Consider the following 26,743-nt stretch of genomic DNA (forward strand, 5'->3'; position numbering starts at 1 on the left):
CTCAGTTTATTCCCTGAACCCCTGGAGCACAGGGAACACATGCCTTGTTCAAACCACTCGTGGCGCGCCCGGGTTTGCTCCCGCACTGCTCACCCCTTGCAGCACAGACAGTGATAAAGCCGATTTCCGTGGGGTTCTGAACATGCGTACCCCATGGCAACCTCCTTTTTTCCTAGGTAAAGGTCTCTGTCCATCTAAGTCTTGATTTTGTCGTTGCTGGTGTGAATGGGTAGCTAAGAGTGGGCCCCCCAGTGGGTAGCTAAGAGTGGGGCCCCCCAGTGGGTAGCTAAGAGTGGGGCCCCCCAGTGGGTAGCTAAGAGTGGGGCCCCCCAGTGGGTAGCTAAGAGTGGGGCCCCTCCGCTGGTGGAAACAAAATCTTGGGGGCGCTGGTCTGTCTCTTGGGAAAGGCGCAGGGGCCTGACATGCACCACCCTGGTCTTGAACTTGAACTTCTCCCGGAAGGAGCGCGCATCTCCAGAGGGGGAGGCTCGGGCCTGCGCCGCGGGGCCGCCGGCGGGGCCGGGACGGCCGGTGGAAACACTGTTGCCATCCCCGCGAGGGGCCGAGCGCTGCGCGCGGCTGGGCGGGGGGAGGGGTGGAAACCGGGAGCGAGGAAGGCACGGGGTGGGCGGGGGCGTGAGTGACAGGCACGCCCGGGGTCCCTGGAACCCGCGGCGCCGTGGGCGTGGGGGCGGGGGCGCGGGGCCCCGCAGCCGCCGCAGCCCGAGGTCGCCGAGCCCCGGCCGCGGTGCCTCCCGCGGCGGCAGCAGCGGCAGCCGCGAGCGCGACGGAGTTAGGACCGCTCGGAGCGCTCGGGTCTCGGGGAGGATCGGGTTTGCGATCCCTCCACTTGCTGCCAGTTGCAGAAGAAGATCCGCTTTTAAGTGAGACGTCCACGCCGCCCCTCCGCGGGCTGCGGCTTCCCCGCCGGCTGCCGCCCTCCCGCGGCCCCCGCCCCCGCGCTCGCTCCCGCGCCGGCGTCGCCACGCGCCCCTAAGTTTGCCCGGAGCTCGCTGGCCGCTCGGACGGAGCAGGGTCCGGCCGGGCGCGGCGGGCGCGGCGGGCGGGCGGGGCGGGGAGCCGGGCCCCGCAACCCACGAGCGTCGCGGGCCATGTATATTTCATCAAACGGACTTGGGGTGCGCCGCGTCGCGCAGCCATCAGCGCCATGTGCGGTGACATTTCTGACTTGAGCGGAGGAATGCGCGAGGGGAGCCCGGGCGGAATCGGTGCCCGAGCATCTTCTTGGCGCCAAGGCGAAGCGTCCTGATTGATGTCCCTTCGGACTGAGCTCGGCGTCTCCATCTGAAATGAAATGAAAGCTGTGCCGAGCGGGGTAGAGCCGCCGCCGGGCTGCTGGTTCTGATCCCCGGGGAATCTGGAAATCGTCCTGCAGCTCAACACATTAAAAACCAAAAAAAAAAGGGGGGGGATAGAAAAAAAATTAGGAATTGGAGGGAAAAAAAAGAAACACAATCCCTCCGTAAAAGTTTAAGGGGAGAAGCGTCAGAGGCAGCGGCGCGAGGAGGCGCGGAGCAGAGCGGGCGCGGGGACCGGGCGGCGAGACCTCCCGGGGCTGCGGCTCCAGCGCGAACGCCGCCGGGATTTGGGAGGGAGAGGCACCTTGCCGTCCTCGCTGCCTCTCCGCCCACCGGCCTCGGCTACCTGTCCAAGTCTCCCATCTTTTGCATTTCGGAAGGAATTCCCCCCTCTCGGCGCGGAGGCTGCCCCCGGGGCCCGGAGGCCAAGGTAATTGAGCGGCGGGCGCGGGGCGCGGGGCGCGCGGAGTCCCCTCCCGCGGGCGGGCCGGGCGCGATCGGGACCCCGGGGCTGCGGCTGCAGCGGCTGCGGCAGCGCGGGGTCCACACCCCGCCGCTCCCGCTGCGCCCGCGCCGCCCCCCCACCCCGCCCCCCGGGAGGCTCGGCCGGAGCCGCCACCACCGGCCAAGCGCCGCCCGCGGGCTCCCCCGCTGCGCTGGCTGCCGCCCGAGGTGCACCAGGCTGGGCAGGGCCGCCGCCCGGTGCCGTCGGCTCAGTTCCGGGGGGCGCCGGGGCCATCGGGCCACACGGTGAGTGCCGCGGCGACCCCCTCCTTCAGCCCCTCTCCCCGGGTGCCCCTCCCTCCTGCCCCCCGGTGCCAGCCCCCCGCGGGAGGCGAGGAAGTTTGCAAAGCGCGGGGAGGAGGCAGCGCGCGGAGCCCCTGTGCGCGCCCCCGCCCCGCCCGGGGCGCACGCCCACCCCCCCACTAGGGGCTCCCCGGGGTGCGCCCCTGCCGCCGAGGCGGGCTGAATCCAGAGGCGGGACGCCGGGCTGTGCCTCGGCGGACGGACGGACAGACAGACAGCCCGGCACAGGGCGCGCTGTCCCTGCACACACCTGACCAGACCCCGCGCCTCCATGGAGGCTCCTCTTTATTTCTTTCACCAACTGTGTTTGCTTTGGGGGGGGGAAACTTGCCCTCTCGCCGGCCCTTTGCAGCCGGTGGTCCCACCGATTGCTTTTGGAGTTTCCCTCATTGAATGCCCTGCGCTGGGGCGAGACGGAGCCTCGCCGTCCCACGCGCGCCGCTGGGGAGAAGGGGCAGGACCCGCGCGGGGAGGCTGCTGCTGGGAACGTTTCCCCGCTGCTCTGCCGGCACTGCGGTCGCCGGCGATGGGCCCGGCTGGGGACAATGCGCTGCTCTCCCGTGCGGATCGGTGGAGATCTATAGATAATACAAATAGTACTGAATATTATTGGGCCCAAAATAACCAATTAAGTGATTCATCCGCGGGGAAACTTGGATAGAAGAAGAAACTGCGCCCTCTGCCGTCGGTCTTGGTAACCTCACCTGGGGACCTTTGCCTTTCTTCCCTTTTTCCTGATAATCCACTTGGGAGGTTGTCATTTTACAGGGCGAGGGAGGAAAATTCCCAGCGGGGATGTTAGAGCAACTTTATTTGGAAAGGCCGGAGGGTGCGGTCCCAATCGTACAGGTTTCCGGAGAGAAGGGGCTTCTGTTCCCCGCCCCCTGCCCGGGTCTCCTGACCCAGGGAAAGGTCAGGGAGCCACACTTTGTCAGCCTTGGGAGTGGAAAATTCTGAGTAAGATTCAGCACCTCACGAAACATCACAGTGTATACCTGGCAGTAGCTTTGCTCGAGAAACAAGGCCCTATTTTATGACGGAAAATACTGAGTTTTCTTCTTACAGAAATAAAATTTAAAAAACCAACAACAAAAACGGGAAGATCTGACAACAGAGCCATTTATTCAAATATACTCAAGGATTAAGCTTGTTAGAGAAAGTTTCCCAGGCGTCCTCTTTTACCGAGGAGAGGCAGGGTTTGGGGGATTTGTCTAGCTCTTGAAGAGCGTGTCTAAGCCCTGGGGAATTAGCAACCCCTGGTTTCGTGAAGTATTTTTGAACTGTGTCACTTTGAATGACTAATATGCCCCCAGGCCCTTCTCTTTGGGAAAAAAAAAAGGCTATGAAAAAAGCCGCTCCATGACTGTCCGAGATATTTTTGGAAGACAAGCAACTTTTAGTTTTTCATTAAGATAACGTTTGATTCTTTGCATGTGAATCATAATACGAAGAAAAAAATCATCAGGTATCCCACATGTCCTGCAGTTCCAGCTTCCATACGTAAGGGGTATGTTTCCTGTCCTTTGCTGGCTGTCGTGAAATTAGGACCCACATGAGGCATTCCGAATTCCACATATTTGTCTAGCAATTTGGTGATGCTTCCCGTGGCGGGATTTACGTGGGATAGTCTCACAATTCTGTAAGAAAAGACTTCATTTGCCCAGAAGGCTGCTCTTCCTATTGAGGCGTCTGCTTTCACGGGGCATGTGCATGAAAGCGATGAGGGTTACCTTTTTTTTAGGAAGAGGCTGATAATTTATTTGCAGCGTCCTTTGGCATATTTGTAATTAGAGCAAATACCTGTCTTTGCTTCCATTATTGTTCCGGGGGGGGAAATCAGGCAACGTGCTTAAAAAATTTAAACCGTTACACATTTAGTTGGCATGTTTTGTAAGTGTTGTAAGATTTCAGGAGAGAGTTTTAGTTTCAAAAAGCCCCAAGTCTCTCAGAAAGAATAAAATTGCATTCAACTTAGGCAATTATATATTCACAGAAAAGTGTGTGTGTGTGTGTGTGTATGAATTGTATTTTAGGTCAGTAAGAGACTTGGCATACTTTAAAAAATAATTTTATCTTCAGAACCCAGAGTTTTGTTTGAAAACTCCCGTTGGGGGTAGATTTCCTCAGCTGCGCTCTTTAAGCCCGGGCTCTCTGAACTTCCCTGTGCGAGAAGCAAAAAGACTTGTTGTCCTGTGGTAATGAAACAACAGATTTCTTCTCGGCTTAACTGCTTCTGAAATGATTTTATGAATTTTCCCATCTTCCAACATCCTGCCAAATACATGCTGTCTAATTCCTCTCATCAGTCTTGTCTCTGCGAAAACAGACATCTTTCCAATACTGAGGTGTGCCGTTTGGTTTTATTAAGAATCTCATGATAGGCAGTTGCTCATAGGAGCCAATCAAGTCTGAGCAAAAAAAAAAAAAAAAATGCCAATCACGTTGCAGAACATGTTCAATTCCTTATATATTGAGAGACAGTGAACAAAAGGAGAGAAGCAGATGTTTCCCATGAAGATGGAAAACGCTCTCTTCCCAGCCAATAAGTAAATGCAGAGAACACCCGGTGCGTTGCCCACCTCGTCCGGTGGGCGCGTCCGGACAGTGCCGGGCGCCGCTCCTTTTCATAGGTTATGGGATTGGTCATGTTTCAGCCTCTCTTCACCTTTTCACTCAGTGGGATGTGACGACCGTCCCTTTGTTCCTTCCCATGGAGAAGCCAGCGTGTTTAGAAAGCCCTTGATGCCTGCGAGGAATGCATGAGTCGATAGCTGCCTGTTTCGGGTGCCCGAGAGGAGAGCCCAGTGCTTCTGGAATAAGTAGCCTGCTGCCAACACCCCCACCGCCCAGCGAGATTATGTGAGGGAGCGCGCGTGGAAAGGCAGCTAGGGCGCGCGGGCCACGCGCAGTGTTTTCCCCGCAGGTGATGACCTTGGCAGTCAGCTGTCCGTGATTTGGGGCGCTGTTAGCTCCATGTAGCGTTTCGGGAAGGCTGCCTGTCTGCTGAGAGAGAGGGCCTGGGAGATGCCTCGCGCAGAGTTAATCCAGGAGGGAGGGGGTGAGCCGCAGGCTCCCCGAGAAGGCTGAGGCCCCGTGTGCGCGAAGCCAGCTGGTGGCCCGCTCAGCCCAGAGCAGCGGCATGCGTCGGCGCGAGGCTTGGCACGACTTCACAGTGTTGTGTCGGCGCTGCGGACGGACGGACGCCCCAGCCGGAGGTCTGGGGGGCGCCCGCAGCGTTTTCATCCAGGGGCTCCCCGGCGCTGTAGCGCGCAGGTGAGTGCGGCCTTACCTGGGTCAGGCTCCCACGGTCTGCAGAGTGAGGCCCTAGCAGGGGGCTGCCCAGAGCTGTCCTGGGGCCGCCAGCGTTTAGGTGACGCGCACACCTGACACACAGCCGAAGCCCACGTCACTGGGCAGTTAGTGCCGTCACGGGCCAGAAGGGACCCGTGTAGTGTATTAAATCCCCAGCTGTGTCACTGACTGTCCTCCTGATCCGTCTGCCTGGCCATTTGCTGTGATGACCTAGCTTTTAAGAGGCCAGGGATGATTCTAACCTGGTTGAAAGCATAGCCAGGTGGGGACCGGTGCCATGAGGTAATAATAAACGTTAAAAACAGTGTTTTTACATTGTTTTATTTTCTTTGAAAACTCCTCTGTTATACTTGTTATACGTTAGTAGAAAATCCCTGATTTCGACAGAGGCTCCTGTGTGCCATAAGAGTTCACGGCTTCGATTTCCTATTAACTTTATATTAAGAGGATTTCTTTGACGGGTAAGCAGCACCGAAAACTAAGGGAACCCTGATGGAAGGATACGCACTAGGTGAGGCGCGCCACAGACCTAAAATATGAGAACACGGCCAAATAATTACGTTAGAGCGCAGCTCGCGGCCCTCCCCCCTGACCTATAACCTGCCGTGGTCGATATCATTTTCCGTGTCAATGGGAGCTCATTAAATGTAAATTCTGCAGACCGGCCGAGCCACGCCATATTAGTGCTTGCCAAGGCTTGACATTTTTAATACATTAATAGTACGTCTGTAATGTAATGGAAAACTATTAATCACAACTGGTTATGTGCCAGAAATGGAAGCTATAATTGGCTGCGTCTTGTCAGGGCCGTCTGTCGCACAGGCCTGCCAGTGCCTCCTGCTCAAATATCTTGCACTGCTCTGCATTTCTCCTTGTCAGTTCTCTGAGTCCGATCAATGGTCTAGTCCATAATTCTGGGTAATGACCATCATTATCATTCCCGGTCATTTAATGAGAACTCGTTACCATGGGATCACTGTTGGGTCAAGAAGTAGTAATAGGTTCCCATACATTTCCTTCCTGTCCAAATTTTCCACATACCTGTATATGGTCACCCCTTTATTTTGTGGTGGCAGGAAGGCCACATGTAGATAAAGACAGTAATCAGGAATAAATAGATTAGGGGGGTGACATCCATTGGTTTTTAAAAAAAAAAAAAAAAAAGTGAAGATTAAGCTCAGGGAGAATTCAAATATTTACTTGGGGTCATGTTTTGAAAAGAATAGGAAGAATTAACCCCTGCCAGGCCAGTGTTGCTCAGTGGTTGAGCACTGACCTATGAACCAGGAGGTCACAGTTTGATTCCTGGTCAGGGCACATGCCCGGGTTGTGGGCTCGATCCCCATTCGGGGGTGTGCAGGACGCAGCCGATGGATGATTCTCTCTCATCATTGATGTTTCTATTTCTCTCTCCCTCTCTCTGAAATCAGTAAAAATGTATTTTTTTAAAAAAAGAATTAATTCCTGGTGCTTAATCAGCCCAGAGTCATTGCCATCCGTTTCAGATCTTCCGGAGTATATTGTCCTTGATAAATAAGTTGCTGTGGATTTGAAACTAAGAACTGAAGTTGATAATTTCTGGTCGAGTGGATTTTAGAGTGCCTCAGTTGTAACAACCCCTTCCCCCTACACACACCCCGTGGAAGTGTTGGTTCTGGTTATAATATAGTAGCAAACATCACTGAAGCATCATCTAGAAAATGAACTTCTATGCTATTTTAACACCTTTTTGGATTATTACTTGTCAAATTGGTGGATGTTTCTGAAAATATCAATTTATATATATTAACGAATCTAAAAAAAAACAAAAAACACACACACAAGGAAACCAGAAGGCCATAGTAGCCACACCACATGCGCCCCTGTGATGTTTTTCTCTTTAGCTTAAGACCTCACACGGAGCTGCACACAGAGTCATCCTTACGCTCCGAGGAGGAGGCAGATTCAGATCAGTGGCTGATCCGTGTTTAGACAAACAGCTAATTATCGCTTCGCGGGAACCCAGCTATTCGACGTTTCCTAATAGGAAATACCACCATTTGCAGCTGTATGGTAGCATTTTATGAATGGCGATATAATGAAAATTGTACTTGCATCCATAAAGCAATTATTATAAATTACTTTGCTATGGAAACACAATTCAGCCATCTGCTGGCATTTCATAGTTTCTGGGGCTCCGTTCACTTGAAGACGGTGCATTATTTAAATATAGTGGATTCCTTTTGGAAGATTGTTTGAAGATGGTGAACCTCCATATTTAAGCCGCTTCGTGTGAAGCGGGGGGTCTCTGAGGCTGTTTTCTTGAACTCTGGGCTTTTTGTCCTTTCTTAGTGGTTTAAAAAAATAATGGTTGGGACTGTGACAACATGGACCAACTAATTAAGCAAATACACGTTTTGAAACGTGGAATCCAAATTTTATCGTTTGTTAAGATATGGACTCCAGTCTCCAAAGGGAAAAGTTGCCAGTTCAACCCACCAGTGACTTCCCCCCATAGCAATGGATGCTGCATTATCGGTTAACCAAGAGTATTTTCAAACAGTCATTTTTATTTTCTCTTAGAATTAGTGCCATATTATTCTGCTTCATGGCCTGTTAAGTCACCCTCAGCTATTTTTAAATGTGCATTTTAAATTGTGCATTTTACTACCGAGCTTTTAGTTTTAAAGTGTCGTATAACATTCGCCTTTGGGACAAACTCTCTGCTTCTGTTACAGAGAGTAACTGCAGGTGCGATGTCATGTCTGTAAAAAGATGCCAGAGAATAGAGAGAGTTTTGAAAGGAAAATGTGCTCCTTTGGTTTTATTTTGCATCTTTTTTTTTCCCCCAGAGCGCAGAATTATCTTTATGACTAAATGCAACCAAACAAAAGATGCTCAATTCTTCTGATCTAATGGGCAACTCCAAAGGGACGGGCTGGTGGAAACAATGGCAGCTTTCACTCCAGCTCACAAAAGCTGAGAAACGTACAAGGAATTGGGAGATTATTAGGGTCTCTTTGCCAAGAGACAAAGGCATACAAGTAGCTGCCACCCTTTGTCATTGTTGTAAAGGGACTCATTTCCTCCATTGTGCTTCTGGGAGATTTTCTAGCCCTCCCACGCAGAAGACATGCTTCAGTCCAGCTCTTTGCTCTCAGTTTGGTCAAAATGGAAATTTAATTTTTGAAGCAAAAACCTGTAACTCACCCGGAGCATACACACACACACATGTGTCTTGGTTACATGCAAGAGTTCAATCCTTCCTGTTGAAACTTTCCCCAACGGGGATGATGTCTATGGTCCGCTCGCTCTAGCAAAACAGCCGAGTCATGGTGACCCCCATCCCACCCATCTGCTCTATGTTGCTTCCCACCTCCCCAATGCCAACCTAGCCTACCTTTGGTAATGTATTGATTCTAAGACAGTAACTCTTTTTTTTATTGTTTCTAAAGGGGTGTTGGTGCCAGAAGAAGAGAATGGTTGCCGAGAAACAGACACCAGGCTAGAGACACTCAGCCTCTTGCTTCAGGTATTGACACCTGAGCGGGCCTGGGCAGCCCTGATGAGCCGTGACCGTCGGGGATCGCCCAGGGTGATCGGATGTGCAGCCAGAGAACCATCCCTTTGCTGAATCACTGTCTGCAAGTGGACACCTTTTACGAGAACCAAACCAGACCCCAGTCTCCTAGATATGCTCTAGGACAACAGACGCGCAGGTTAACGCCTGATGCACAAGTATGATAGCCTCCCGCCAAAGTCCTCGACGTCCCTGAGCACGCACCGTATCTCTCAACCCTTCCCCTTCCGTCTTGGATTCAACTTTGAGGTCTCATCCTCTTAATTATTTTTTTAAAATATACAGCCCTACCTACGTATGGACATCTATGTATATATAAAATAAACGTGGACCACAGATAAGCCAAGCCTGCGTCAGTTACCGAGAAGATTGCCAAGAGTTTAGAGATGTATTTGTCAAGATTCCTGTCCATTCACGCCCTTTGGGTTACGGTGTCCTCGGTGATGCAGCCCTACCCTCTGGTGTGGGGACACTACGATGTGTGTAAGACCCAGATTTACACAGAAGAAGGCAAAGTTTGGGATTACATGGCCTGTCAGCCGGAATCCACGGACATGACAAAATACCTGAAAGTGAAGCTGGACCCTCCAGACATCACCTGCGGAGACCCGCCCGAGACGTTCTGTGCAATGGTGAGGCAGCCCTTTCGAACAGTGTTTCAGAGTAGGTGGGGCCTGTGGTAGGTGAATATACACGAGGTGGGTCAAAGACTCACCCCGTCGATGAGCTGGGCCTGTGGGTGGGGGCGATCTGGGCCGCCAGGCCAGCCTCATCTCGTGGATGGAGGCTTGTAGCATCTGGAATCCCAAGTCACAGTGTGATGGAGGCTCTGGAGCCTACCTTCCACTTTCCAAAGGTCTCACAAAGACAAGGGCACTGTCTATAGATGGTCAAAGGAGACGTGCGGCTGAAGGTGACATTTCAGATCGGAGAGGGGGACTCTGATTAGGCCGTGTGTGGTGTGGTCGGGAGCAAGCCTGTGGGTAAACCAGCTTCAGCCAGAGCGATTCAGGGCCAGTCCCAGGTTCCATCGCTCAAGGCTAGAGTAGAGGCCGTGGTTTTCCTCGTCAGGAAACAGCTGTGATTTGGAAATCTTTGGTTAGGAGGCCGGCGAGAAGAAAGCAGAGGAGGAGGGAGGGGCTAACGCGTCATGGGCCCAGAAGAGTTCCAGAAGAGTCTAACTTGTCCATCCCTCAGCCCCTTGTCTTCAGGGGCTGCGGTCTTCCACGGGTGTTTCAGAGCTGAACGTTGGGATGCTGGAAACATATCTACTGAAAGGTAATGGTGTGGGGCATACAAATTCAGGTTCAGCGAGTCCTCACTTAACTTCGCTGATGGGCGCCTCGACTTTAAGCAGGACCAGTTGTACCGCAGGCTAATTGATGTAAACAGCATTCAGGTTCCTCTGGCATCTCACCAGCCCTATAACTAGGCAGCATTGAGCGAACCCCTGCTACCTGAGAACCTGCTGTGCTAGCCTTGGATAAGCCAAGCTATGGAATTCGTTGTTTTCTCGGTGTGGCTGAGTCTCATTCTGGGCGGAAAGGCAAATGCTATGTGGAAAGATAACGCTGGAGTGACACATTGCATTTTCACGAGAGACATCGCTGAAAATATACCTAGGAGGTCTTAGGATAAGAGTTTGGCGATTGAAATGATGTAAATCAGCATGCTGAAGGATTCAGGTACCGTGTTCATTCGGTATAGGTCATTGTTTTTTGTCAGAGGTGGTCTTCATTCGATCCAGGAGTTGGGATTGCATTTTTCACGTAACTGATAGAATCGTTTGGCGGATTTTAATAGTGTTCGTACCTGACTTTATTATCTTGAACCTGGCCGGGCATTCTCAGGATAGTGAAACTATTCATCAAAGTAGCATCTGTTCGCAGTCCCCAGCGAGTGAAATTAGCATAAGGTGATCCCAGACCTAGCACTGGAGAAAGGTTTTGCAACAGGAGACGATTGTGAGCAATAAAGAGTGTTTTCACCTAAAAGCGAAGGGCTTGCCATTTTTCAGAAGTGCCTTTGGGGACTGGTTTGAATTATGGTCCAAACCTGATCCTGTGGAGAGTGAGAGAAAGAGCTTGGCGATGAGGTGTCACTGTGACTAAGGTGCCCAGGAGACTAAATATTTCAAAGAAAGGACCCGTCTCCCTGGGAGGCGGGCAGGCAAGGGCTTTGCAAAGAAGTCCCATGTTAGAAACCAGAGACCTCCAGGAGAGGAGTTTATTCAAACACATTCGCAAAACTACAATAAGTATATAAACAGGGCAGGGGCATTTGTGAGCGTTAATATGAGGCCTTTGACCATCTCTCACCCAAGGTCAGATTTTAGATCTCATGGCTAATCTGGGGGGAAATGGCCATGCAGGTGGTAAGTTGTGGGATATTTCACTCCTTACACCACAGCATGAGTCCTGGGCCAGCTCTTCATATTATTAAGAACACTCTGGCTCTATGTGTCGGTTCTCATGCCCTTGTAACAATACGTCACTTCAAGAAGGGTTCAATAATTTACACATCTAAGTAAAATAGCAAATCTCCTTGTTCAGAGAGCCATTTCCACTTGCATGGCCCTGTGTGATGAGTTCATGGGTGGTTTGATTGTGTGGCTTCCCCAATCTCCGCCTCCAGCCAGAGAAGCCTACCTACCACTGTCCCTGACCCTGTACTTGATGTCTCCCTCACCTTTCTCCCATCACGAGTGGGAAAGAGAAGTTCATAGACCTTCTTGTCCCTGCCTTTCACAGGGACATGGTCTAAGGTCCTTAATCAAGCCAGTTCCTACCAGCCCATTGGCTAAGGGATGTTAGCGACCAAAAGGGAAAAAGGAATTCAAATGATACCCCTCGGTGGCTTCATCTCACAGGATACCCCACAGGACAGTCCTTTTAAAAAAAAAAAAAAAAGTATGTTTTTATTGATTTTAGAGAGAGGAAGGGAGAGAGAGAGAAACATTGATGAGAGAGAGAAACATCCATCTGCTGCCTCCTGCTCGCCCCCTACTGGGGATCAAGCCCACAACCCAGGCATGTGCCCTGATCGGGAATCGAACCCCTGATCTCTTGGTTCATGGGTCAACGTTCAGCCACTGAGAAACACCAGCTGGGCAGGGCAGCCTTTTGAAAAGGCTGCATTTTACTAGGATGGCGATATAGGGACGCCTTGGTGGACTCTAAGATGGTCAATGAGCTGGACAGTTTTCCAGCGGAGAGTGGGTGGTTCGTGAGACGTTACCCATCAGGGCTTCATTTGGACTCCTTGATATGCATACGTTTGGCATAACAGAGTTAATAATCCATGCTATAAATGCATACATACTTTGGGACTGTTTGTGTGCATATTATAAACCAAGCCAACAGTAATGGCCCAGTATAGAAGCGCGTTCTCTGGGCAGGTTTGGCCTCCCCATAGAGCTCTCCCATGTCAGGGCTCCCGACGCAGGGCGGTGAGGCTGCCTCGGGACGCTGTCATGTCAGCCTGTTGAGGCGCCTTAGCCCCAGGTCTGGTGCGAATGCTGAAGTCGTCGGTGTTAGGCTCCCAGGCTCTCCCCTCCTGACACACGCACCCTCACCTGCTCCCTCGGAGTCGTTACGGCCCATTACATCAGCGGAGCTGCCACAGCAGCAGGTCGCCTCGTAGCCCTGATGTGCAAACGTTTCCTGCAAAATGGTCTCAGGAATCACCTGCTCAGCGAGTGACACCCTGATTAGCTGTGACTATATCGGTTCTGAGCACCTAGGGGACATTGGTCAGAGAAGGGCCCTGTAATCCCTATAGCCTTTATCTTATGTGAAGTTGAAGTTCACTGGTGAGGTATGAAGAGCTCATGTTGCTGCTTTTCACACTCGTGTCCTCGGTCTGTGCCGTCCACGAATGCCACGTTTACCTTAGAGGGGAAATTTAAGAAGAGAGGACCACGTGACTGCATTTTACAATAGATTTCTGCTTATTAACCTGCATGACCTACTTAATAACTCTTTGGTGTCCGGTGATTTTAAATTTTTGTATATTAGTAAGGTCAGCATTTTAAACATTAGTTTTATGGGAGGATTCTGCCATTTCTACTCAGGATAGTGGAATAGGGGAATAGATACAGATACATGTAGAGACGGATATATGTATGAATTGTATATATTGAGGTCATAGATTTTTCTTTTTAATATAATGTTTCTTTTAAGTCGTTGGTGGCTAAAAAATAGCTGTTTTTGTTCCAGGGGAAGGACCCAAAGGGTAGGAGAGGGCTGAGCGTCTTGTCTCAGGCTGGGTTACCAGGTTAGCATGGGTCACAGCCTTCTTCGAGTCAAGTAGAAGCTCCAGGCGCACAGCTTGGTCAGAAAACACAGAGCATCTGGCAACTACAATTCCTTCTATTTGCATAAAGAGCAAAGAAGGGCCCGGCTGGCATGGCTCAGTGGTTGAGCATCTACCTAGGATTCAGGAGATCGGGGTTCAATTCCCAGTCAGGGCACATGCCCGGGTTGCGGGCTCGATCCGCAGTAGGCGGCGTGCAGGAGGCAGCCGATCAGTGACTCTCTCATCATTGATGTTTCTATCTCTCTCTCCCTCTCCCTTCCTCTCTCTGAAATCAATAAAATATATTTTTTTAGAAAAAGGAGCAAAGGGAGTGACATGAACCTGTGGGCCAAGCCGAGTGACAACCCGGAGCTGTGCCCTGCTCTCTGTGTTTGGACAAACGTAGCTGCCATAGCTCCATCCATACCCCGGGGACTTGAAAATGGCCACATGATGTGCAGTGATCTGCAGCCTGTAGCTCATTCTCAGGATAAACTCAACAGAAGCTTTGAAAGACGGGAGGAGTCGGGGCGTTCGTACAATTTATGGCTCCGAAGTGCTGATGACTGTGAAAACCGGAGCCCTTGAGTGCAGCTCTGGATTTCAGAGCCAATCAAAACCAAATTAGGAAACAAAGATTATTAAAAAGTCTTCTGTGCGTGTAATTCTGGCATAATATTATGAGGTGGCCATTAAACGTGGCCCTTGGAGACTCCGGGCGGCATTAATGTAGCATGCCTTTAATTACAAGCAGGCTCGTATTACTAAAAAAATGCAGAAAAGAAAGGACTCCGAGGGGCAGTTAGCAACACCCTCATTATGCTTACTGAAATAATGAAAAGGAGGGGTGTGATTTTTCTAAATAAAATGTCAGAATTTGAAATGGAAATGGATTTTCTTTAGGAAATGTACTAATGGGTGTTCGTGCTCTTGATGGGCATTTATTCAAGTGCTGTAGCAGGTCTATTAACGATCATTTTATATTGTGCTGTTTTGAGATAGGCTCCTATTAAGAATGGGGGGGGGACTTTAATTATTGTAAGCATTGTGGATAGAGCATATTTCATTGCGTGCAAATGGAGTTTATGGAAATGGGGGAGAGCCTTTGTGCTTTAAGATTCTAAAGGACCCAGTGGGGATGAGGGAGTAGGGACGTGTAGTCCCAGGGCTCTCCATAGCTTACATTTCTGATTTGACATTGGCTCGGGAAAGCCATCTGGTGGCCATCAGGTGGCTTTTGAGAAGTTAATTTGATAAACTCAGTGATGTTTTCAATGACAAGGCATTAATATCAATTTTCCCCAAACGGGAAATGACATTGACTTATATAATAATCGAATGATCTTAAAAATGCACTCCGTTCGCATGAAACATAATTCAATAAATGAATGAAGTTTTAATAACAGCAACATATTTCATTTGAACTGATTTATCCCTTAATTATGCCAGAATGGAATTTTTTAAAAACCCCAGTTCCTTCATTATTAACACTCCATTGTTATTAGTTCATTATTTAGACTCATTTCTTAGAAAAGTTTAATTCGTGTTTGCAATGAATTAAGTTCCACGGAGATCAATCTTTCTGAAGTATCACTGTATGAAGTATTTCCTTGTTGAGGAGCCCGCAATAGCGCCTCATGCTCTGTTGTGTCGAGTATGAGGTACTCTGCCTGATCTTTAGCTCTGGGTGTACACAGCCTTTCTTCCCATCGCTTCCCACCAGGACCCTACGGCGTGTCTAGTGGACTTGAGCCTGGCAATCTGACTGGAAGGGAACCATTGGGTTTGGCTTGAAGCTGCATCGGCCTAGCGATGCATGGTTTCTGGGAAAGGCCTTGGGAGGGAGCTGATGGAGATTGTGGCTGTGATGCTCTGGCCGGTGTGGCTCAGTTGGCTGGGCGTCGTCTGGTGCACCAAAAGGTTGCCAGTTCGATTCCCGATGGGGGCACATGCCCAGGTTGCAGGCTGGGTTCCCCAGTAGGGGGCACCAGAGGCAGCTGATTGATGTTTTGCTCTCACATCGATGTTTCTTCTCCCTTCCCTCTCTCAAAAAATTAATGAACTATTCATTTTAAAAAAAAAAAAAAGATTAAGGCTGCCAACCCTTGTTCCCAGGCAGTGTTCTCTGTGTGCACAAGTGCCCTTGTCCCTCTCTGTTGGGCTCATGCTTCACAGATATTCTCGCAGACGGCTGTGAGCACAGTGGCGTGAGCAGGGCATGTAGCGCACGCAAAGCCTGGCGGAGGTAAACCGGGTGGGTGGGGCGCAGCGTTTAAGTGACACCACAGCAGCCTGTTTAATGGCAGAATGACTTCTGATATCCGGCTGGACAGCAGAGGAGCAAAAACTTGTGGAGCCCTAACTTGGGACACGCTGGGGCAGGCTGAGTAGATAAGCCATGATTCATCTTCCCGGAGCTCCAGATTCACACTGGGGCCAGGGCAAGCATTTAACTGAATGCACAAGTGCAGGATGTTTAAAGGGGAAGCGTGAGAGTCCTGAATAGTCACTGCCTTGCGGTAGACCACCTTGACTTACCCCCCACAGCCCCCCACAGGCAGCCTTGCCTGCCCTCGGTCTAGAGGCATATCCCCTGGGAAGTGTGAGAAGACGTGTCCTAAGAGCACCGTAGTCTGTCTGGACTCTCTGGGGGTCCCTCGGGCATATTCCTTCTGGGGGGGGATGGGGGCTAGCTCTGCTCTGCTTTGGAGCTCTAGGTGGGTCTTAGGCTGGTATGTAGATCTTCTGACTTTGAGATGAGAATCATCCCCTCATCTCACATGTTTTCTCTACCTGGACGAGCGGAAGACTCCTTCTACTTGGAATACTCTACTGTTTTCCACGTATCCCAGTCCCACCCACCCTTCAAGGCCTAGCTCAAGGCGATTTCTCTATAGGCCTCCTGCCAACTGCAGCTCATACTCTGCCGGCCTTTTAACTCCTCTGTGTGTGTGTGTGTGTGTGTGTGTGTGTGTGTGTGTGTGTGATATTATAATGTATATATCACCATGCCTTTGTACTCTGCCGTGGAGTCTACCGCATTCCACCATTTAGCACTGCCCTGCATTTTGTTGATTTATACATCCACGTATGCACTGTTTCATGTGTTTACGATGTCCTGACTCTAACTAGATCATTACTCTTTACATGAGATAATATGTGACAAGGCCTACTGTATACATCATAGTGTAACTTCCTGTTTTTATTTCAACATTTGTTTTTGGGACACCCGGTTATGTAGTTTCTCTGATACCGAGAATGCAACAGAGATGAAACCTTATATTGCTTTTCTACCTCCGAGCATTTACCACACTCGCAGGCAACAAATAAATAATAACATGTTTTTAATTGATCAATTGATTGAATACAGTAATGATTTTCCAGAGTGTTTTCTTCCTTCTTGAGAACTTTGATCAGGACCCTAAGGTTGTTTGGGGGGTTTTTTCCCTCCATAAATGAAGAGACGGCTAGAAAAATGTGCCTGTTGCACTTGGGCAGCTTGTGATGATGTTTTTAAAAGACAGATGGGAGAGGCAAGTACTCTGAGCTCCAATACTGAAAGCGTAGATGAGGGATTTGTCCCATTTCTAATTGAATCCTTTAAAAATATTTATCCATTTGCGACAACGTGGGTGGAGCTTGAGAAGGTCACGCTAAGCAAAGTAAGTCAGACAGAAAAAGTCAAGAACCATGTTATTTCACTCGTATGTGGGATATAAAACCGAAAGCAGCAAACGAACAAATAAGAAAAACCTCATAGACACAGTACGGTGGTTGCCGGGGGAAGGGGGTGGGGGCAGTAGAGGGCAACGGGTGTCAGATCCGTGGTGGTGGAAGGGGTGCTGACTTCGGGCGGTGGGCACACAGCGCGACGTGCGGGTGATGCGTCACGGAACCGGGCCTTCGGGAGCAGGTGCGCCTGAGACGTGCTCTTTGTCTGGAATCTGCCTGCATCGGGTTTCGTTCCCCAGGCCAGAGGACAGGCTGGTTTCCGTGCACCGTGTTTAGATTTCAGAACTCCTTCCCTCACGAGAGGGAGATGATGAAAATCGTTGCACACCCGTAGCTCTGGGGAAGGACTTCCTGAGGCTGGCAGGTTGTGAGTCTCCTCTCGTCCTTCTGGGAACAGATCCACTCACAGTGGCCGTTCCGTGAAAATCAAAGATGCGACTTGAGGAAGGAACCGGGGGTGGTTTTCACTCCTTGACCTGCCTGGACGCGGATTTCTGAAACATGAACCAGAGAATTGAGCTGGACGTGGCTTTGGGACAGAGAAATAGCCCTTTCGTTCCAGGGGTCGATGTCATCTCGAGGTGCAGCAGTTGACGTTGTCATCAGGTCCCGTCTGAGCAGTGGTTGCTCAGCCTCGCCTGTAACCTCCTGTTTCTTCCCTGCGCCCCCTTTCCCTCTGGGGAACCGCAGAACGCGGAGGCTGGGGGCCGAGCGGCCCGATGCCCGGGGCGCTCCCGCCAGCGCCCTGCGTGGCTCCGAGCAGCGCTCTTCCCACCCCGGCCTTGCTGCCCCCCAGAACCTGCTGCTTGCTTGTTGGCGTGAACTTCAGCTGCATTTTTCACAAAGAATATTTGTAGCTGATGCTTATCAAGAACTTGGATGGTGCCATGCACCGTCCTAAACCTTGGCCTTGGCTGGTTAATCTAATCCCCGATCCTATCGTCATGTTACTCTAGATTAATGACGGGTTAAGTCATAGAAGCATGAGATTAGTAACTTTTCCAGCTAACCAGGGGGGCCAGGCTATCAACCCGTCTGACACGCGTGTCCCATTCTTAAACCCTGCGGCAGGCTCTCCCCTAATTTGATTTGTTGCATGTGGGATAAAACCATCGCGGAAAACCTTTTTTAAGAATCGCATTTATGATTTGGACTGTGAGCTCCAATACTGTGATTTTGTCGTTTAAGAAGCCTTTTATCTGAAATAACTTCGGGAAATTGGGTTCTGTAAACAGAGAGCGGGGACGTCGGACTCGCACATATGCGATGAGCGTCTTCCTTCAGGGGTGCGAGCCAATCAGCGGGGCTTGTCTCCACTCCGCTCCCATTAGCGCGTTTATATAAATGGAAATAGGCTGCTGGAAATCCTGGAGGCCGGAATGCACACGGCGTTCACCATGGCGAGCCAGGATAGTAAGTCAGCGACTGTTGGCTAGTTAAAAAAATGAAATTAAATTAAAAAATCATGTTCCTGTGGGTGAGGTGTTGCAAAAAGCAGTTAGCGGGATACTTTTGATGTTTTGATTTTTACAATGTCAATAACAACTGCTGACCATGTAGCCAGCTGCCTCCTTGCTGTCCCCCCTTGGATGTCTGGGCGCATTTTTAACTTAACATGTTTACTATAAAGCTCTTGATTTCTTTGCCCCTCACCTGTCTTTAGTCTTTTTCATTTCTGTAAACATTACTTTATATTTACCTAGTTGCTCAAGATGAAAAATCTAGGAATTCTCCTTGTCTCTTTTATGTCCCTCACAACACACATCAGCAAGTCCCATTAGCCAAATTTCAAAATATGTTGGGCATCGCCCCCCTTTTCACTGCCTTCGCTGCAAACAGGCAGTTCCCAAGGAGCTTTATCTCTAGGCTAGAGCCCTTCCCCGCCTCCCAGTCTAGCTCTATTATCAAATTCATATATGGTTTATAGTGTTATAATACAGTATGTAATATTATAGCATATAATATAAATATTGCTTAATTACAGGCTATATACATGTAAAATTTTAAGGGTCTCAGTGAGTAAGGTCCTCTCCTTGTTCAGTTTCCTTCCATAACTTTGTGTCCCATTGAGAATGAAGCCCAAATGCTTACTGCCGCCTGGAAGGCCCTGATCTCTCTCACCTCGTTCAGTCCTCGGCACCTGCCACTTCTTGGTGGTCCTCATAAAACTAAGTTTATTCTCGCCTTGCTGTTTGGACCCACATTTTCAATATCTTTTCATAGTTTGTTTCTACCATTTACTCCCTGCTTAAGTACCTGTCTCAAAGGGGCCCATCTTCTCAAAGGGACGCTATCTAAAAATAACATCTCCTGCAACCCTTTATCCATCCCTGAAACAAATTAATTTTTCTTTGTTGAACTTATTACAGGGGTGATGTTGAAATGATTTAACAGGTGAACCGGCACCAACACTGACCACTAAGAAAGACATCAGTGGCTCCGCCTCACTGGATGCCTTCTGACCGAATGACATTTATTATATCATATACGGCTCGTTTCTTTATATCTCTCCTTCCCCTCCACAATACAAGCTCCAAAGGGCAGGAATTTTATCTTGTGTCTGCTCATTGTAGGGCTCAGTAAATATTTGTTGAGTGAATGAATGAACGGCTAAAACAGAGATATGTTAATTTGATCATAAACATCATATTAAAGATTATTACTCAAATACATACATGGTCTTTGGGATATATAGGCTGCGTTGGAGGTCCTGAGTCTTGCACAAATCATAAAAATTTAATTTTTTTCACACTTGCAAGTTCATAAACAGCATATAGCTTTGACTCTTTTAAAATATTATCATCCTGAAAAACTATTCTGTAATTTGCTTTTCACTTAACATTATCTTAGCAAATTATCCATTTGATCTGTGTGATCTAGTTTATTTGTATTAAAATTGTATATATTCTTTATTAGTGAGAATTTAGGAAGTTAATTTTGTTGTTGTTTGTTTTTAGTTTTTGCATTTAGCAGCCACTCTTCAGGAAGACATCTCATCTCTGGGTGCACATAAGCAAGAGTTTTGTTTGCACCCAGAAGCCAACCTGTCAGACTATAGAGTGAATTCAAATGCCATTGTACCATCTTACATTCCTACCAACAGATTATAGGGATTCTCCTCTCTCTGTTTTGTTTGTCTCATTTACTGATATGCTTCCTCCTATTATCTAATGAAAATATTTAAGAAATCACATTTCTCTTATTGTCTCAGCTACCAGGACACTTACAGTTAGACTATATACTCTGTCACAGCAACCATACTTAACTTGGGATTTTTGATAAAACTCTATGTGCCATGACTCTAATCACTCATCTTTGTTTTAATTATTTAGTAGTAAATCACTTGGAAGTTGTTTGAACATTACTAATAAAAATTCATAATGGAACACAAAATTTGGAGAAATAGATATTGAGCTAAACCGTAACCAGACTTCTCTGACTAGCTCTTTGTATGGAGAGCAACAAATTTTAAGAGTGGCATCTTGCATCTGGCCATCTGAATTGAAAGGTATGCTCAGACCTGTACAATTTACACAAAAATCACGGCTTTAAAAATTATTTTTAGTATTTAGTTGTATGTCACTTTCCCCCCCAAATCACTGTCTTCATTACTGGACCCTGACAATAGCCCAATAGTGCTTATAAGCTGGAAATCTCCTCGCTTACTTTGCAAGATGCTATATAAATATTGCCTCATCCATCACCGGATGACTGGTCTCCTCCGTGGGAACCTGAAGATGCTGTGTAACTGTAATAAATTTGGACAGTGAGGGGAGGGTTCTGTTTCCAATGAAAACTATAGGCAGGAACTTTCCATTTAGACTCACAGTGTTGGTAGATCAGTACATTTTGTACATTTGCTTGTTTGTTTGGGGCAAATTTGGACTGTTTTAGGAGTGCCAACAGTAAGGCGTCCACCTCTTTTATATCCTCCTAAGAAGGGGCCAATTAGATGCCCAATTAATATCCAAGATACTTACTGGGTCTTGGACATTCAGAAGTGGATTTGTCTAACTTGGAAAATCCTTTAGGGATATGTTATTTGGATTCCAACAAATTGGAATGTTCAAGTTCCAACGTAAGTTATTTCATTTCTTTCCTCAGGAAAAGTATGGTAATGGTGTACCCAGCACAGGGCCTGGCACATAGGAAGTGCTCAGTAGATATCAGTCACCTTTATCACTGTGACATTACCTTTGCTGCTGAGAAGCTGAAGTCATTCTTAGCCTCATTTTTGGCTTTGAAGGGATCTTCTCAATGTTTTCCCTGCTGTTTTCCTCTCTCTGGACTGTCTGCCATTCCCGATATTACTAATGGCATCTAATAACTAACTGCTTATGAGGCTCTGGCTCCAAGCCAGGTATTTAAAATCAAACTAATTTCACAACGGTTGTTTAAAGCAAATGAAATGTATTCTAAACAGCATAGTGTTGAAATCACCGTTCACAGACGCAATGGCACCGAAATGATCATGGGTCAGTGTTTTAACAACTGCACTAGATGCGCCTAAGAGCAACATCATGACTCCAGAAACAATGTTAACAAAATAAATAACGATATGAAAATGAATAAAAGCTCGTTTTGTTAACTAACTGTCATAATGGGCTTCACGTGTCGGCTCTCACGAGGGCTTAGGAGTAGAAGGGAAATTCAAGCACAGGGAATGGAAATGCTGCGTCCAAAACTGATTTTCCTGGCCCGTGTGTTATCCTCTCTCAAAAAGCATCTGAATTTGGTCAACAAAGCAGAGTGTCGTCGGCGAGATCGGCCTCCCGCGCTGATGAGAGCTCCTGGAGGACAGGGACCAGCCCTGTGCTCAGTTACAGCCCCGGCAGCCGGTTTAGTGCCCGGCGCACCGTGAGCCCTTCGCACACGACCGTGGAATGGAGGGTCCTTCTAGCACTTGCTTCCCTGAATCTAGGCTCTCCCCACTCTTGCTCTTTTATTTTTATTATTGTCCCTCACTAATCTCTTCTGCCACTTGAGTTCCTCTTTGCAGTCTTTGCCGTCATTGGTGATATCAGGGTCACCTCCGGCAGAATCTGGCGGAAGGTGCCGCTTGGGGACATTCATGGGCGTATTTAGCGCTCCCCCGTCTATTGGTTCTGCGCGCGTTTATGTGAGGCCTTGCTCTGGGAGCCCTGTGCCGGGAGCTCAGTGGGAGGTAACGCCGACAGGCCAGTGCTGCCTTCCAGAAGCTTTATCCAGTCAACTATTTAGAGAGAAGAGGGAAGTAAATGCCATGCTGGCACTCCATAGGGACACGGAGGAGACGGGACACAGGAGGAGGGTTCATTGCAGACTCAGAGGTCAGCGGTGGCGTCACAAGGAGCCGACCTTTGAGCTGAGCTTTGGGGAAAGAATGAACTGACCTGTGAGGCCAGAAGAAAGACAAGGACATCCCAGCTTAAGGAACAAGCACAGCTTTGCCTTTAGCTGTCCTTTTAAAATAATTCCCTTTGGTCGATCTGGCTGAGCCGTAATAAATGTTACGACTGTGCCATCAGGGATTAATCTGAATTCTGCTCAGCTGTCTTTATGTTTCCCCATAACATCATTCCTTACACGAGGCAGATTCCCCCTCTCTGATCTGTCCATCAGCAAACATGATCGTGTAGGTGAAGTTCTTTAGAAAAGGCAAAGTTCTATGTAAGTGGGGGGAGGCTCTATGCAGGTGCTGTGATTCCTGTTACCTATTTATTACCTACTTATTCTTATTACCTATTTATTTCCAAGCTCAGCGACCACAAGTCGTAGGTAGGTACTTAACAGATAACATAGAGATTCAGTTCAGTAAATATTTATTGAGCCCTAATCAAGTAATTTTGGACCAGTTACCTATTTTAACCTTTAGTGTTCCAGTTTCTTTTGCATGGTTCTTGTGAAGATTGACTGAAATAATTAACCTGGAAACCTAGCAAGTACAGAGCAAGAAAAAGCCATCCCATGCATACCAGGCTTTTGGTTTGACCCAGGGCTCTGCCGACCAAGAGTTTTGCGAGAGAGATGACAATGACATAATTGAGACATGCAACAAATACACAGCAATGGATGGGTGACTGTATTCAAGTCGCTGCAACTGCCGTTAAGTATCAGGAGTGTAAGTGTCCTTGTTTGGAGATGGCAACCGTCAGAAAGATCTCAGGGAACATAGAACTTGAATGTAAGCAACCTCACCTGATCTGTGTCCCTAAGCTCTGGTATTCAGAGGGTCTTCCATAATCCTAGTCCAAACTTCACTTTTCCCGAAATACTGATTGAAGACTATATGGCGTTGTCGCTGGCACCCTGGACTGTTGGTTTTACCATTGTTTTCCAGTAAGAGGCATGCATAGAACTGTTGAAAAGCCCTTTTCTTGTATTGCTCAGCAGTGCTCCCTGACTCCGTGAGCCTCCAGCCATCCTCAGACTGGCATGAATTTATGCATGATCCCTGAGAAGAACATTCTAAAGCATCTATCCGCCAATGGCAGAGCATTGGTGTTAATTTTCCCATTTATTAAATAATCAGGATACATAAATACATCTGATTTGCTATTTGCAGTGTTCCTGAAGTCTAACATTCACATCCCAGATTTGTTATACTGATCACTTATGTTTGTGTGCAAATAACTTAAAAATGGTCTCATGCATTTTGAGGCACATCAACCCTAATATATAGGTGGAAAAGCCCCATTTTATAAACGAGGAAGCTGGGATTTGAAAAGGTTAAATGACTTACTTTAATTCACAGTAACTAACAAATGGTAGATGCCTGATGATCACGTATTTGTCAATATATAATAATGAACCCGTATTGAGTATATTGTACCAGGCACTAAGTGCATGTCACGTGTTAATTCAATCTTTGAATGAAAGCTGGAGTAGATTCAAGAATATAAGTATATCACCCTTGATTTTTTTCAAGTTTTTTCAAAGCCATACTTTTCTCTTTTCGTTCGTGCATGTCTTCCATTAGTTAAGGCCACTGTAGTCATCACTGACGCCCCTTAGCGCGGGTTGTCACCTGGCTTCCGTGGCAATAAGGCTCGAACCCGTTCCTTGGGGCGCCACAGGATCAGAGGCATCGAGCTGTTGACAGATGGACGCCAGGGAAGAAGGTCCAGGTCTGGAGGAAAAGCAGCCTGCAGTTTCCAAGGGTGGCTGACGGGCTGCGCTGAGAAACGGGGAGCTAATCCCCGAGGCCGGGGCCTAACCTGAGCCACGCAGCGCCCAGGCGGTCCCTCTGCTGGCCTTGCTTTCCTCCCTTCCTTTGAGGGGCGCCCACAGCATCATCGGTAAGGTTCTCATTTCCATTTTACAATAATGTCAAGGAAGAAAGACTGCAGCACTGGATTCTAATATAAATCATTTCCAGGAGCTACGAATTAATGTTTATGATTAAGTAGTTACTAATCTGTGAAATGAGGCGCCATGGCCAGGAGAGTATTTTTCTGATAGGCGCGTCTTACTTCTTTTTAATATTCCGGATATTTTTTCTCGGTCTCGGTAGACACGTGTAGTACTTTAACCTGACGGCGTGCCTCTGGTCTCGCCTTTCGTGGGCACCTCTGCTCCCTTGAGGAGGCCCGAGGTGGAATGACGTGGGGGTCACGTTTGCGAAGGTCAGCATAAGAAACCAAGTAGTAAGTCTGTTTTTAAATAATCGTCTTTTGTACCAGGCGCTGTCGAAGAACTGCACCCTGGATGCTTGTGGAATGCGTCCTGGTTCTTCTGAGCCGCATCCTGGATGAACACAAACACAAAAACACAGACGCATAGTGTGATTCTTTTCATACCTACGGCACTATCTTTGGCTTCTCTGCTGTTTGGCTGCGTTCTCCAAACTCAGGACAGGCCTGCCAGTCTCTAGACCAGAGAGGGCTAACTCAGAGAGACCACCAGCAACAAAGTCAACAGCAGCATCCTGAGGTTACTGGATATTTTTCTGTGATCTCATGACATTCTAAAATATGGACCGAATTGACCCATTTCAAATATGCACCATGCTTTTGCCTCTGATGCTCTTATTTATCTTTAGGGTTGGGATATGGTCTAGTCCAGGACACAGGAAGACCTGGGATTCTTTAGAAATTCCAGTTTCACAGGAAGGGAAAGTGTTCCGAAAGTGTTTCGGAACCTAAGGAAGATGAATAAATTATTTTTGTTTTTCTTGGGCCATGTCTATGTCATACTTCAAAATTAAAGTGGTTGACAAGTTTTAGTACCCAGGCAATATTTTATTTATCTTTATGATCGGCTCGTGGGTGATGATTTAATAGGATAATTATAATTAGCAGTGTTAATGAATGGCAGATCAACTAATTAGAAGGAAAACTTATTGTTACTGATGAATCTGGCAAAAAAGTAATTATTTAAGTGGCAGCTATAGTATCATTAAGGTTAATGGCCAGATGCACGCTGAACATCATTATTGATGCTGATCATCAAAACCAGTTGCAAATGAATTAATTGGATGTGCCATTTGGTATCATGTTTGGTTATGTTTTGTGTTAAAAGCAACTGATACAGGTCAGGTTTAGAAAACACAATTTATCAAGTTACCATTGCTGACCCCCAAATCAAATATAGGCAACCAGTTTTCACCTTAAATGGCATATTTAGGCTTGTAATTCCTTTTTCTATTTTTGGAATTATTTAATAAGAATAGGAGATTAATAATGGGACCCTTATTACTCATCCCAATGTACAAATATTTAGTGTTCCAATCCCCATTTTAATAAGACAGAATTTCACTGTGTTGAAATCTAACCCTTATTTGAAAATACAAAGCTGGCCATTTTTAAAGCAATGGAAACTTGATAGAATGTTTTTGTTGTATGAAAATAATTTTTCTTGGCAAACTCTAAAGTAGAGTTTGGTCGTGGGTCCTTCTGCTACCCATGAGCTGTGAACTTGGCCCTTGAAAAATCACCTCATTCAGAACAGCGGACGTTTCTGCTTCCAGGTTGGTATGAGATCGGTACAGGAGAGCTCCGGAATAAATGAAGTAGTTCCCAAGAACATCGTAATGGCCCTGGAGTAGGAATGGAAATTATACTCCACTTCCAAGCCGCTCTGAGATATTTGTCAATGCATCAAGTAGCAGCGCTTCAGTGACTTGTTGAGGTTTCCCGGCCAGGACGCAGGGTCCTGGCCGCTCTTGTTTGCAGTGTACTTTAACACAATTCACTGTTCTAGAACAGAAGTCTTTTCCACTTTATTCTTCCTTCCTTTTTGCCTCTTCTGCTCTTATTTTTCTTTAGGGTTGGGATATGGTCTAGTCCAGGACACAGGAAGACTTGGCATTCTTTAGAAATCCCAGTTTCACAGGCCTGGTTGAAAGGGGTTGGTGTTCCTCTCTTTCAGTAACAGAGATATTGACTCACCTGGAACGTTTTTTGCCTGGGGCAGGAGAGGAGGTAGGAATCAGGCCAACGTTTCTTTGACAACCAAATAGGACCCACAGCACTTTGCTTTGCCTGAAAAATTACATGCCTAACCCAACACCCTTCATGAATGCCCCAGCACGCCCCGTACCTTGGAAGTGAGCGTTTCACAGCTCTCTGGATCTTGAGGAAACCCAGACTCCCCTGGTGGAAGTAGCGTGAGATGTTTAAGAAGCTCTTAGTTGCAGCTGCAAGGTACACTGAGGAAAAAATCACAGCCCTTTCTTCCTGCCCACGGCCCTTAAGATGGGTGAGCCAGTCTGAAACACCCGAAGATTTCGTGAAGAGTT

The 26,743-nt window shown here is 47.9% G+C and overlaps 1 protein-coding gene across 2 annotated transcripts in view; it reads left to right on the forward strand.

The window, feature by feature from the left end:
* The first annotated feature begins 1,070 nt into the window (after window positions 1-1,070).
* The window catches only part of NTNG1 (netrin G1), a 199,415-nt gene continuing 173,742 nt past the window's right edge, over window positions 1,071-26,743 (forward strand). For both annotated transcript variants that reach the window (XM_081122102.1, XM_081122103.1), the window contains exons 1-2: window positions 1,071-1,749; window positions 8,873-9,629. In XM_081122102.1, coding sequence (XP_080978228.1) covers window positions 9,384-9,629 — 246 coding nt within the window. In that variant the 5' untranslated portion in view covers window positions 1,071-1,749; window positions 8,873-9,383. The remainder of the gene's footprint in view (window positions 1,750-8,872; window positions 9,630-26,743) is intronic.

Source organism: Miniopterus schreibersii, assembly GCF_964146895.1.
Source record: "Miniopterus schreibersii genome assembly, chromosome: 19".
In the NCBI taxonomy this organism is placed as follows: domain Eukaryota; kingdom Metazoa; phylum Chordata; class Mammalia; order Chiroptera; family Miniopteridae; genus Miniopterus; species Miniopterus schreibersii.